We start from the raw sequence: 12,338 nt of genomic DNA, 5'->3' as shown, positions 1-12,338 counted from the left end.
ATAGGAAAAAACAGGACTTTATGATTTTTGGACCTAATGGAATTTCTAACGGAAAAGCAGACCCAATTAGTAACCCCTTCTTGGCACACACAAATAATTAGTAACCCACTCTCGAGAACTGGTAAGAACCTGCTGGATAACACTTCTGGGTAGGTCCCTTCTCCACTGGAGACCTTCCAAGCAGATGCCAGTCAGATTAGACACTGACGAGCCAAATAGAACATACAGAGATTAAACTAACTCACAGGTGTCAATTGAATTCAATGGGAGATACTCACTGGATGGATTGATGCTGAGCTGGAAAAGAATAGCATCTCCTGCTGTCAGACACACAATGGGATTTGGGATCGTGGGTAAGGGGTTCATGGGCTGGGCTGATGCAGCTTCTTCATCCCGCCGATGTCTTTGTCTTGGGGGAAGTGGCCCAACATCTCCTGGGCCAGGGAAAAGCAATGGAGGAAATAACAAGGAAAATTAATCTCAAGGGGAATTAGAGGGCACTTCATCACAAGACCTTTCACTGATGAGGAACACCACCCCTGCTCACAATTGTCCAGAGTCAAGACACTGGGGAAAAAAACACTATAATCCAAAGATTGGTTCACACCAGTAGTAACTCAAATTTCTGACTCTCGTAGGCTAAATGTAGGAAATGATTCAGTGGCTGCAAGCAACAGAATTGGGGCATCTATCCAAAGCAGACAAAAGGAGCTCTAATGTTTTCACATAAGGGGTGGCTCATCAGACCGGCTGCATTTTGATGAAGGGACAATTCCTTAAAACAAGGGATATATGGTGATGACAATAAGACAGAAACATCTCCTCTACCCAGATGGCATGAGCATAAAGCCTAGATAAACAATTTTCACCAGGCCGTTACATCTTGGATTCTCTCCCAAGCTTAAGAAATGGCCGGCACACATTTTCCTGAGGCTGTACTGGGGCTGGCTTTCACTGAGACCAAACACAGAGCTCTTACCTTTCAGAAAAGATTCCAGCATTTCCAGGCTTGAGAGCAGGAAGCCAAAGACACCACTAGCGCCAAAGAGAGACAAATGGACTGTTGGGCTTTTCTGCACATGTCCATCTGGTCCCAGGGCATTTGGTATCTCCTGCAAAGCACAGCACAGGTAGGAGAATTGCTGGCAATGCAGCTGCGGGACTGGATGTTGCCAGAAACAGAAAAGCACATTTCGGCCCACTTTTTTGAACATCTGAAGCAGCTTGCAGGATGTCTCTGCAGGCACACGTGGCTACTCTATTTCTGAATGGAATCATGCTCCCCCATGTCTTTCATGGACAAAGTGCAACACTCTGTGTATCCTCAGGAGCTAGTCGCTACACTCCTTACCCCTCCACCCCTTTTATTATTGACATTTTATCTCCAGGCAGAAGGAGCCTACAGGTAGATTCTGAGACACTTTTTGGGAAGAAGAGCTAGGTCTTTCCCTTCAGTTCTCCCCAACAGACACCTTATGAGGTAGGTGGGGCTGACAAAGTTCTGGGAGAACTATGACTAGCCTAAGGTCACCCAGCAGGTTTCATGTGTAGGAGTGGGAAAACAAACCCAGTTTACCAGATAAGAGTCCGCCACTCATATGGAGGAGTGGGGAATCAAACCTGGTTCCCCAGATTAGAGTCCACCTGCTCTTAACCACTATACCACGCTGGCTCACCTCATGGATAAAGGCTCACGGGTTCATTACTCAAAACACCACTTCGCAAAATCACACTTTTTGTCTAATTCAAATTTCCAAATCTAGCTAAACTTCCCACATAGAGTTGCCAATCTCCAGATGGAACCTGGAGATCTCTCGCTATTACAATTGATCTCCAAGCAACCACGATCAGTTCCCCCTGGAGAAAGTAGCTGCTTTGGAGGGTGGCCTCTACAGCATTGTAGCCTCCCCAGGTGCCCACCCACCTGAAATTTCCAGGCATTTCTCAACCCAGAAACTACATCGCCTGACGACTTCACCACTGTGCCAGAGAAGCTGCTAATATTCAAAAGGCTTAGTGAATGTTCTAGAACAGGGGTGTCCAACTGGCACTTCAAATGTTCATGGACTACAATTCCCATCAGCCCCTGCTGGCATGGCCAATTAGAATTGTAGTCCATCTAAAGTGGACTACAGAGTTGAACATCTACCGATGTAGAACATCTGAACTGCCAGAGTTGGACACCCCTGTTCTAGAACATTCACCCACTGGCATGCCCACCACAGGCCGTCTTCCAGCGCATTTCTCTACTCACTCTCTCCTCAGCTCCTTCAATGCTCAAGAATAGTTCCCTGTTGACACCAAATTTCAGGAAAGCTTCTGGGGATCTGAGCAAGCACAGCCGGTCACAGACCTCCTCTGCAGAGACATACTGCTCACAGCGGCACCTGTGGAGAAAGAAAATAGGCATGGTGGGAGCTACTTTTTTTCTGAAGGGGGGCAACATTACAAGATGACACTCTCCCCACATATTATTTAGATATTTTGTCTTTATGTACACATATATATTCCACAACTCTTTTAAATGATACAATAAATTATATTGACCTCCGTGAACCATTAATCAATAATTACACTTCTGCATTATTTTATTTATCTATAATGTCTGAATATTTCCACAATCTAGCCTCTTCCTGGACCTTTTTAACAACACAGCACACAGTTCAGTTCGGATTATTAAAAGACAGTCAAAGACAAGCTAAAAAAAAGAGACAACGAGATAAAAATAATGTTGCGCAGCATCTGTACTATAATAACTTGAACCAATAAGTTTACCAACCAGGACCTTTGTAAGCCCTGTAGCAGAACTTTTGCTACTGTGTGTGAGACAATGTCATCCTTATCAGCAAGAAGATTTACCAAAAATCATCAGGACATTCAGAGGGGCCAAAGGTGCAGAATTAAACAGCTCCTAAATGTACCACTTGCAATAAAGTAAGGTATGAGCAAGTGTTTCAACTGAGTCAGCACTATAGGTGACATAGACGGCCTCTAAGGACCAATATGAGAAGTACACTTCACTGTATAATTTGGAATGTTTTTCTCCCAGCCAATTTCTGATACTGGGGGGGAAACAGGCTAGAAGTCAATGGCTCCGAGCTAGGAAAGTACCTCCCAGGGGGCCATATGGGGTCACAGGTCACCAGGCTGCAGATACTTAGTCATGTATGGGGCAGAAAATTGTCCCCACCCCCTCCTCTTTTCCCCCGGGTCCATACACTGACCAGGTGCAAAAAAAGTTGTTTAGTCATGGTGTGGGAGGGCGGCCGCCCAGACGGCAGGGAGTGGAGTCTCAATCACACAAAACATTTTTGTGTGCGTTACATATGTGAATGCATTTAATTCACCATTTTTGGACATGCACACGCCACCTCTCCAGAGATCTGCTCGAGGCAGCTTAAAAAAAAAAAGATAAAGAAAAGCACAGAATTAAAAATTCAACGAAAACAACACAAGAGACTTGGCTCCATTAGTACAACACTATCAAAATCTCAGCAGTTATACAATCACCAGTCAATAAAGACAGCTTAAAAACAGTGTATTAAAAAAAAATCAAAAGGGCAGGATACAAGCCATAAAATAGATAAAAAAATGCATCTAAAGATGTGCAGAATGTGTGAAGCACTGCAGTCCCAACATTGATTTGCTGTTCTGTACAGAGGCGGCTAGGAAGAAACAGAACTCACTTTTGCAAAGTGTTGACATTCCCTGAACTCATCCTTTGAGAACACCTAAAAAATGCTATCCATGGTAAAAAGCAACAACAAATGTTCTCGGTTGAGTTTTTAAGCTCTTGATTGCCAAGGAAGAATGCCTGAGTCACTCATTCACTTCCCTGCACAGATGATACATACATGCCAAGTTCAGCATGAAGTTCCCCGCCCACCGTGTCGCAAACTGGGGAACAGTTGTACTGTTCGGGGAACACACATTTGCGGGTTGATGCCAAGCGGATCTCTCCAGGAGCACAGCGGTCCTCCACCTGCCCAAGGAAAATGGGTGAAACACATTAATTACATTGAAGAATCATACTTAATTCAGTGGCAAAACACATTCCCTTTCCCAAAAAGTCACAGGTCAGTCCCTGGCACCACCAGTTAAAGATTATTTACTGTTTATTTAAAATTTACTAACCGCCTTTCTCCGTTGTGGAACTCAAGGCCATTTACAACATAAAGGAAATGATTATAAAAACAAAATAAACACAACGTAAATAAAACAACGATAAAACACATTAAAAGTCACAATGTAAAAACTCCAATTAGAACTGATAATGAAGAAAAAACAAATCAGAAATGAGGTCCTAAATAAAACTTGTCTTCAGCTGTCTCCTAAAGATCAAAAGCAAGGGGCTAAGTGCATCTTCTTGAGAAAATTGTTACATAATTGTGGGTCTACCATCAAAAAGCCCTCTCTTGCATGCCCAGGTGTGTGTTTTGAAGATTGAAAAAGAGTCACTGGATGAGAAAGCAATCCTGAGAACCCATGTGGTGTAGTGATTAATCTGGAAAATCTCTAATCTGGAAAATCCTCACTCCTCCACATGAATGGCAGACTCTTATCTGGTAAACTGGATTTGTTTCCCTGCTCCTACACATGAAGCCTGCTGGGTGACCTTGGGCTAGTCACAGTTCTCTCAAAACTCTCTCAGCCCCACCTGCCTCACAAGATATCTACTGTGGGAAGAGGAAGGAGTTTGTAAGCTGCACTGAGTTTCCTCACAGGAAAGAAGGGGGATATAAATCCAACCCGCCCCCCTTCCTCCTCCTCCTCCTCCTCCTCCTCCTTTCCCCCATGACTCTTCTGCAATTAGCTCTATGCAGTGGAAAGGGCAGGTTCAAATTCCTGAATGTACTTTGGATACCCACAGTACCAGTGGACCAACTATCTGACTCCACAGAAATCACCTTCAAGCAAGTCCACATTTTATAAAAAATGATAAAGAAAGGAAGGGATGCACACCTGCATGACAGGTACTGCGTAGCAGCAGTTGCATACCTGGGGTTCACAGTCTTGGTCGCTGTTGCTATCCGATGCTTCCTTTCCTCGTTCGTCATAGTAAATGTACCCCACTTGGCAGATGCAAGAGCCATCGGATTCCTGAAAAGCCCGATTCTGACCAAGGCAGGTACAACGGGTTTCACCTGAGAAGGCAGAAGGGGTCAGAAGGACATCTTTCTCAACCTTATTCAAAAGCTTGGGAGTTTCGTTAGCCCCTTACTGGAGAGATGGACATCTATGAGACTGAAACATGCCATTTTGCTAAGCTATATTTCGAACCACTAAACAGAGGACTCCTACACAGCTATTACATAAACTTCAGGGGTGGGGAGATTGAGTCACATTTATAGGGTGCCACCTGTACCTGCTTTGGATGTGGAGGAGCTCCCACAAGGAAAACATCCCGTCTGAGCAGGGAGATGGTTGAAGGAGCCAGCTGGGCAGGGATGGCATTCTTCAAGCTGCTTCGCAAGGCTGGTGTTCCCGTAAGTGCCTGGAGGACACGGCACTGGGGCAGGGACCATGGCAGGACAGTAATAGCCTCTGGGGCAGGGCTGCTGAAGGTAGCTGGCACTGCCTGGGGAACAGCAAAGAAAGCAGTGGGAACTTCTCAAAGGTAGAGGCTTTTGGAGGATTCTTACGGAGCTTCAATGCACATGGGGTAAAGGCAGCACTATCAGTCTGCTGTAGATTCGAGTCCAGGAGCACCTTAGAGATCAGCAAAATAAGAGTCAGATGGAGGGAGGGGAATCGAACCTGTTTCTCCAGATTAGAACCCACCTGCTCTTAATTGATTCACCATGCTAGGTAGAATGCTGTTCTAAAAAAAAAACCTCAAACAGCAACAGGTGGGATGATGATATTGAAAAACCCACATTGCAAGTTTTCCAGGGTGTAGAGAAGAACTCGTGCAGCTCTTGGCTCCTGTTTAAGAGAGCCAGCATGGCATAGTTGTTAGGAGCAGGTGGGTTCTAGTCTAAAGAACAGGGTTTGATTCTCCACTCCTTCACTTGAGTGGCAGAGGCTTATCTGGTGAACCAGATGTGTTTCCACACTCCTACATTCCTGCTGGGTGACCATGGGCTAGTCACAGTTCTTTGGAACTCTCTCAGCCCCACCTACCTCAGAAGGTGTTTGTCGAGGGGAGAGGAAGGGAAAGGAGCTTGTAGGCCACCTTGAGACTCCTTACAGGAGAGAAAGGCAGGGTATCCATCCAAACTCTTCTTCTTCTTTTTAAATACTGCCAGAAGGGAAGATTTCCAAACTCTCCACCCCCTTCTGACTTCTCAACTGGCCGATCCACAGCTATTTATTTATTGATTGATTGATTGATTGATTGATTGATTGATTGATTGATTGATTGATTTCTGTATCGCCCCATCCCCGAAGGGCTCTGGGCGATGTACAACATATAAACCTTATAAGACAGTTAAAACATAAAAACATTAGACTTTAAGGCAGCGGTAAAACCATAAAATGAACTCTAGCAGCAATACATCAAATCACAGTAAATTAAATATAATATAAGATATAAGATAAGTGGCGTCCAACATTCCAACTTTAAAATTCCCTCTTCCACCAGAAAAAGGGGGAGGGGATGGTAGCATTTAAAGAATGCTTTAATTTTGTCTCATTCTGTGAACATATTGCAGAGCTTTGAAGCCAAACTCTGCCTCAACAAAAGGTCCCCCCCCCCCCACCTTGCATCCTGATGTGGAACAATCACCTTTTGGACAGCTAAATCCAGGGGGACAGGGCGAGCAGGAAGGGCTGTCGTTGGCACTGACACCAAACGTGCCCACCTCGCAGGCTTTGCAGGTCTTCTCAAAGGAGTCTCTGAGACCCGTTGTGTTCAAGGCAGTGTATCCTCCTGGGCACAGAAGTGGGTGAGCACTGCCAAGGGGGCAGTAGAAGGGGTAGGCACATCTGGAAACAGAGGAACAGGAACAGCAAGTGAACTGCTGCATCCACAGCTGTCAGAAGTCCCTCACCTACCTTTACCGCCACTGTGAGAATTATCTCCCTTCAGTCCTCAAGAGTGGAAAGAAAGATTTTCAGACATCCCAAATCCTCTAGAATGTCCATTCTTTGTTGCCACTCAAGTGAAAATTTCAATCTGAAATTTGGGTTTCGATGGAAAAAGACCCATCGAAATTTGAATGTCATTATTTTATTTTTTATTTTATTTATTAGATAAATAGGGCTCTGGCAACTCTTGATTGCTCCAGTTTTGGAATGTGATAAAAATCTGTCCATTCGTTAGATTTGTATCTTGCTGTCCCTGACAGAGCAGACTCAAAGTGCCTTCCAACAACTATATCAATAAAAGCATATACAGTTCATTGTGATGCCCTTAAATTTCCAACAAGGATGAAACGATGAAAACTAAAACATTCCGTCCAAACCTCCATACCACAATCATACCAAAACATAAGGGAAAGGGAAGGGAGGAGAATAATTGAATACTACATGCCATTGCATGTCTTCTAGCAAATGGATTCAGAAACAAAGCCTCTTCCATCCCCACTCCTTTTCCTAACTCAAGTAATATACTGGTTAGCAATACCAAGATGGAGTCAATGGGACATTTTTCATCATTTTTTTTGTCACTCGGCTGTGTTAGGTCTTAAATGTTGAGCCAATAAATGTTGGGTTGATCAGTAGTGTTTATTGATGAGACATCAAAGCACCAAAGCTTGACAAAGCCAGTTCTGACAAACATGGTTTTTGACATCCTCTTTATCTCATTGCAAGTCCCCCTCCTGCTTTCCCAAGAGGTTGTAAAAACAGTCCCTGGAGCTGAGGTGCCCCAAGGTCAGCAGCACATAGTAAGAGACAGCCACCTGGCTTCCTGCCCCCACAAGATAATGGTTGCAACTCTGTTTCCCATGAGACCAGGGTGTCAGGGGAAGCCTAGTTATCTACAAAGTGTGTGAATCCATAAAGTAAAGCTCAAGGAAGCAATGGTCCAGATGGCAGTGGAAACATATATATATATTAATTATTATTATTATTTTGATTTGGGAACCACCCACCCCCGAAGAGCTCTGGCTGATTATACATATATCTTTTAGCAGCATTGATTTGTAGCTTTAAGCAGATACATTGAGTTAGGAATGCATCAATCCCCCTAACAGGCTGCCTCAGAATGTGTCGAATAATTTGAATATGTGGTGGAAAGGAGTAATTAATAAATTAGTCTGAGGTTGTGCCACATGTGTGAAAGGCTATACTCACAACTGCGTCGGTGTGTTGTATGTGGATGACCCCTCAGGACAGAAATAGCCTCCAGGACATAGTGGAGGAACCCCTGTATTGGGTCCGCAGTAAGAGCCAGGCCGGCAAGGCAAGGGATTGACTGAGCCTGGGGAGGAACATCAATAGACAGTTAGGACAAAGCAGCCTTCTGGTGTCCTGGTACAATTTAATTTCAAGTTTTCCGTGGCCAAACAATAAATATTACAGATTCTTGACCAGTTGTGTCGGCAGTCTGTCTTTGGTGAAACCAACCCACCTCAAGGCGGCATACAATTAAAAACATGAAAACCAACTTTTAAAAATACATGCACGCGCGCACACACATACACACATATGTGTGTGTGTACATAAATGTATCTATATATGCACAATGGAAAGACAATCAAGTAAAACACATAAACATATTACCATTACAGTGCAATCCTGTGCAGAATTACTCCAGTTCAAACCCATTGATTTCAATGGGCTTAGTCTGGAGTAACTGTACAGATTTGTACTGCTAAACTTCTCCAGAAATTGGCCCTCCCATAGAAGCAGTTACTGATGTGGAATTTATACAGAACCATAACCAATCCATAACTCCAACAGAGGACCTTTCCCCACTTTTCCCTCTACCACCGTTGCTGCGCACTACTCACTGTGCGCGTCACTTCTGGCGCGCACCTGGGCTTCATCAAAAGGCGCCGTTTTCTCCAGCGCCAGGAATAACGCGCACTGAGGGGGCGCAACAGCGGCAGCCTCGGGGCGGCTGCGATGTCACCGCTCCTATAGTGGGGAGTGCCGTGGGACCCCGCGCTACTTGGCCCGAGTAGCGTGCAGCAGAAGGTAAGTGGGGAAAGGCCCAAAGTCTCCCTGAAAGAGTGTCTGCATGTCCTATTAATTATTGGGTCTTATATGCCATTGCTTTGACCATCAGCTGGTATTAGTTAGCAATTTCTCACCTGGAGGACATTCGTAGCCTGGTTCACAAGGTAGTCCATGGGTGTTTGGTATGCCGGACATCACTGGATCAGGACAGTAAAATCCAGATGGACAGAGAGTGCACTCCTCCAAAGATGTGGCACCAGGTTGAATCCTAAAGGTGCCAGATGGGCAAAGGAAAGGACCTCTGCTTCCTGGGCACCAGTACCCGGGAGCGCAAGGGTAATCTTTAACAGCAACCAAATCTGTCGCAAAATAAAATCCAGGTTAAGAGAGACAATGGCAGCCATACATAAAAACCTCTGCACAAAACCTGCTTTGCTTAAGGGACAAATATGGGCGTTTCCCCACTCACAGGGATCCCCCTTATGCTGCGCGCTGCTCTCAGCGTGCAGCATCCCTGGCGCTCGCTCCGGCGTCCCCACGACCCCAGGCTCTGCGCAGGGTCATCAAAAGGCGGTTTTCTCCAGCGCTAGGGATGCCGTGCGCTGAGAGGGTGCGAGAGCGGCAGCGTCGAGGAGGCTTCACTGTCGCCCCTGTCGTGGGGAGTGCAGGGGGACCCCGCGCTACTCTCCTCAAGTAGCGCGGGGCTTAAGGTAAGTGGGGAAAGGCCCTATGTCATCTTCCTGGCTTGGGATAAAAAAGATACTTTTTTGGCAAAAAGAACCACCACTTTGTCCTGATAGGAATAAAATACGTCTTAAATTAGCTTTATTGTGAAGCCACAAAAAGGAGAAAGGCCTCTCCTAATGAAGCTGAATATAAAGAACTGTCCGATCTGGCAATGCCAGGAGTGTATAATATTCACAGCTCACAATCAATAAACAGATTATGCTACCACTTGAGTCTGGATTATTGGGGAAGCTGATAGGCATGACAAATGGGATACCTCAATAAGGAGTCACTATAAAAACGTGAAGATGGGCCTAAAATGCCTTCTGGCTGTGGTTCTCGAACTGAATTGAGCTGGGTTGTAAGACCAGGGAAGAGAAGATGGGAGAAGAGGCGGCCTTGGTCAAATCAGGAGCATCCACTCATCCTGACCTGGCAAGAAAGGGAATTGCTCTCTCTGTCTCCCTCCTGGCTGACGGTCTGATGCACCTGTTTGTTAACATACCTCAGCTTCCCCTTGTTCAAATGATAACAGCACCCTGGGATGTTGTTTGTCTGCTCCTCCTGAGCTGAAGCAAAAAACGGTCATCAAAGCAGTAGTTCACCTGTTTCAGGGCACAGGTAGCCTGGTGGACAGTGCTGGCAATCGGACTGGATCTCAGCATCTTCTTCTGTTCGGAAAGCCTGCTTGGGGCACAGAGGGAGAGCACGGGGTCCCCCAGTGCCGGTATGATTCACGTTGTAGCAGTGGTGGCCATAAGGACATGGGTAAGACACTGGATCTTCTGAAGAGGTAGAGAGCCAGAGCATTAAAAAGGTGCTAGTGAGTCTGTCATAGGTCGAATCCCCACTACTGTCTTAGCCAGGTTTCAGAACACAAACGACCTCAAACCTGGTTAGTTTGTGTTCTGAAACCTGGCTAAGATGGTAGTGGGGATTCGACCAGGGAGGTCGTCCCTCAAACCTGGTTAGTTTGTATTCTGAAACCTGGCTAAGACGGTAGTGGGGATTCGACCGGGGAGGTCGTCCCTCAAACCTGGTTAGTTTGTGTTCTGAAACCTGGCTAAGACGGTAGTGGGGATTCGACCATAAAGTAATAGAGTGGTTAATGGGTAGGATTCTGGTGCCCTGCATAGCTCCTAATCTTTCCCAATTAATAGCAAAAGAAGCAGCAGCAAATAATATGCAAATGCTTTCATCTGTATGCAATTCAGCACTTCTTGGTTTGGAAATGGATTGACTTTGGAATAGAGTTTTGATACTTGTGCTCTCAACTATGTTTTGAAATCCCCTATCCATGGGGAAAAAAACACTTCTTAAGGATCTTAAAAGTGACATTTCTCAGAAAAGTTAGAGAAGACGACAGAAGGAAGACAGGGAGAGAAAGAAGGAGTCCAAAGCAATGCAGTTATTATGCATACTTGGGGGCTCAGACTCTACAGGAGATGATGGCAACTAAGGACCAGAGTCAACAGCTTCATGGGAGAAGTGTGTTGGGAAGGAAGAGGGCGAGTCAGAGATATGGCACCACACACAGGTGTTCTGGGAGGGATATCCATGGATAAATGATCACCTGTTTTACACCACCTCCCTGGCGGGCAGGGCAGGCAATCTTCTCTTTGCCTGGCACCTGGGAAGGAACCAATGGTGTCATCTGGGCAACGAATGGGTCCCGCTGAGCCCTCTGGACAGTAGAATCCTGGGGAACACACACACACACAAACTGTAAATGCGTGACTGTAAACATCACAGAATTTCTATACCAACCTGCTTCAACAAAAAAACCTAAACTTCTTCCAAACCCTGCAAAATCAGGTGGTCCTGCTTTTCAAAGAATGCACCCAGCTCCTTTTGTTAGGGGGCCCAGTGACTCTCTGAAAATGAGATGTTGCCACATGGCTGCAAGATACCAGACAGTTCCCACCGCAAGATTTGCTGACATTATGAACTAGCTTGCCAGGCTGGCTTTGATTTCTTGAATCTCTGTCTCTGCCATGTCCTCGTTTTCAGAAAGGTCTAGTGCACAGGTGTCAAACTCACGGCCCTCCAGATGTTATGGACTACAGTTCCCATCATCCCCTGCCAGCATGATGCTGGCAGGGGATGATGGGAACTGTAGTCCATAACATCTGAGGGGTCAGCTATTTGACACCTATGGTCTAGTGTGTTTTCAACCTTTCAATGTCATGGTACCCTTTGACTTCACTCTCCGACCTCACAGTACCCTCTGCTATCCTCCCCCCCACCTTCCCTCCCAGTGCCTCCTGCTTGCCATCCCCCCACCTTCCCTCCCAGGAAGGGAAGCACGGGTGTGGGGGTAGGGGGGCAGGGAAGTGGCTGCCATCTCATGGAAATCTCTGGCCCCTGGCCACCTCCATATCCTTGCTGGTGCTGGCGGGAGACCACACAAAAGTGAGGGGGGCCGGCAGCATTGCCACGGTACCCCTGGGACATGCTCACGGCACCCCAGGGTACCACGGAACCCTGGTTGGGAATCGCTGGTCTAGTGATTTGGGTTTGACTCAATAATTGTGGAAAGATGACAT

The 12,338-nt window shown here is 46.0% G+C and overlaps 1 protein-coding gene across 1 annotated transcript in view; it reads right to left on the bottom strand.

Moving 5' to 3' along the window:
• Positions 1–12,338, bottom strand: part of LOC125442027 — a 33,444-nt gene that overhangs the window by 1,592 nt on the left and 19,514 nt on the right. The window contains exons 18-26 of the mRNA XM_048513122.1: positions 10,398–10,577; positions 8,239–8,365; positions 6,728–6,927; positions 5,366–5,578; positions 4,999–5,144; positions 3,855–3,982; positions 2,255–2,387; positions 980–1,112; positions 279–434 (exon numbers count right to left, since the gene is read on the bottom strand). Of these exons, the coding sequence (XP_048369079.1) occupies positions 279–434; positions 980–1,112; positions 2,255–2,387; positions 3,855–3,982; positions 4,999–5,144; positions 5,366–5,578; positions 6,728–6,927; positions 8,239–8,365; positions 10,398–10,577 (1,416 nt within the window). The remainder of the gene's footprint in view (positions 1–278; positions 435–979; positions 1,113–2,254; positions 2,388–3,854; positions 3,983–4,998; positions 5,145–5,365; positions 5,579–6,727; positions 6,928–8,238; positions 8,366–10,397; positions 10,578–12,338) is intronic.

The sequence above is a fragment of the Sphaerodactylus townsendi genome, linkage group LG12, assembly GCF_021028975.2.
Source record: "Sphaerodactylus townsendi isolate TG3544 linkage group LG12, MPM_Stown_v2.3, whole genome shotgun sequence".
NCBI lineage: Eukaryota > Metazoa > Chordata > Lepidosauria > Squamata > Sphaerodactylidae > Sphaerodactylus > Sphaerodactylus townsendi.
This window is presented reverse-complemented; position numbering and strand designations above follow the sequence as displayed.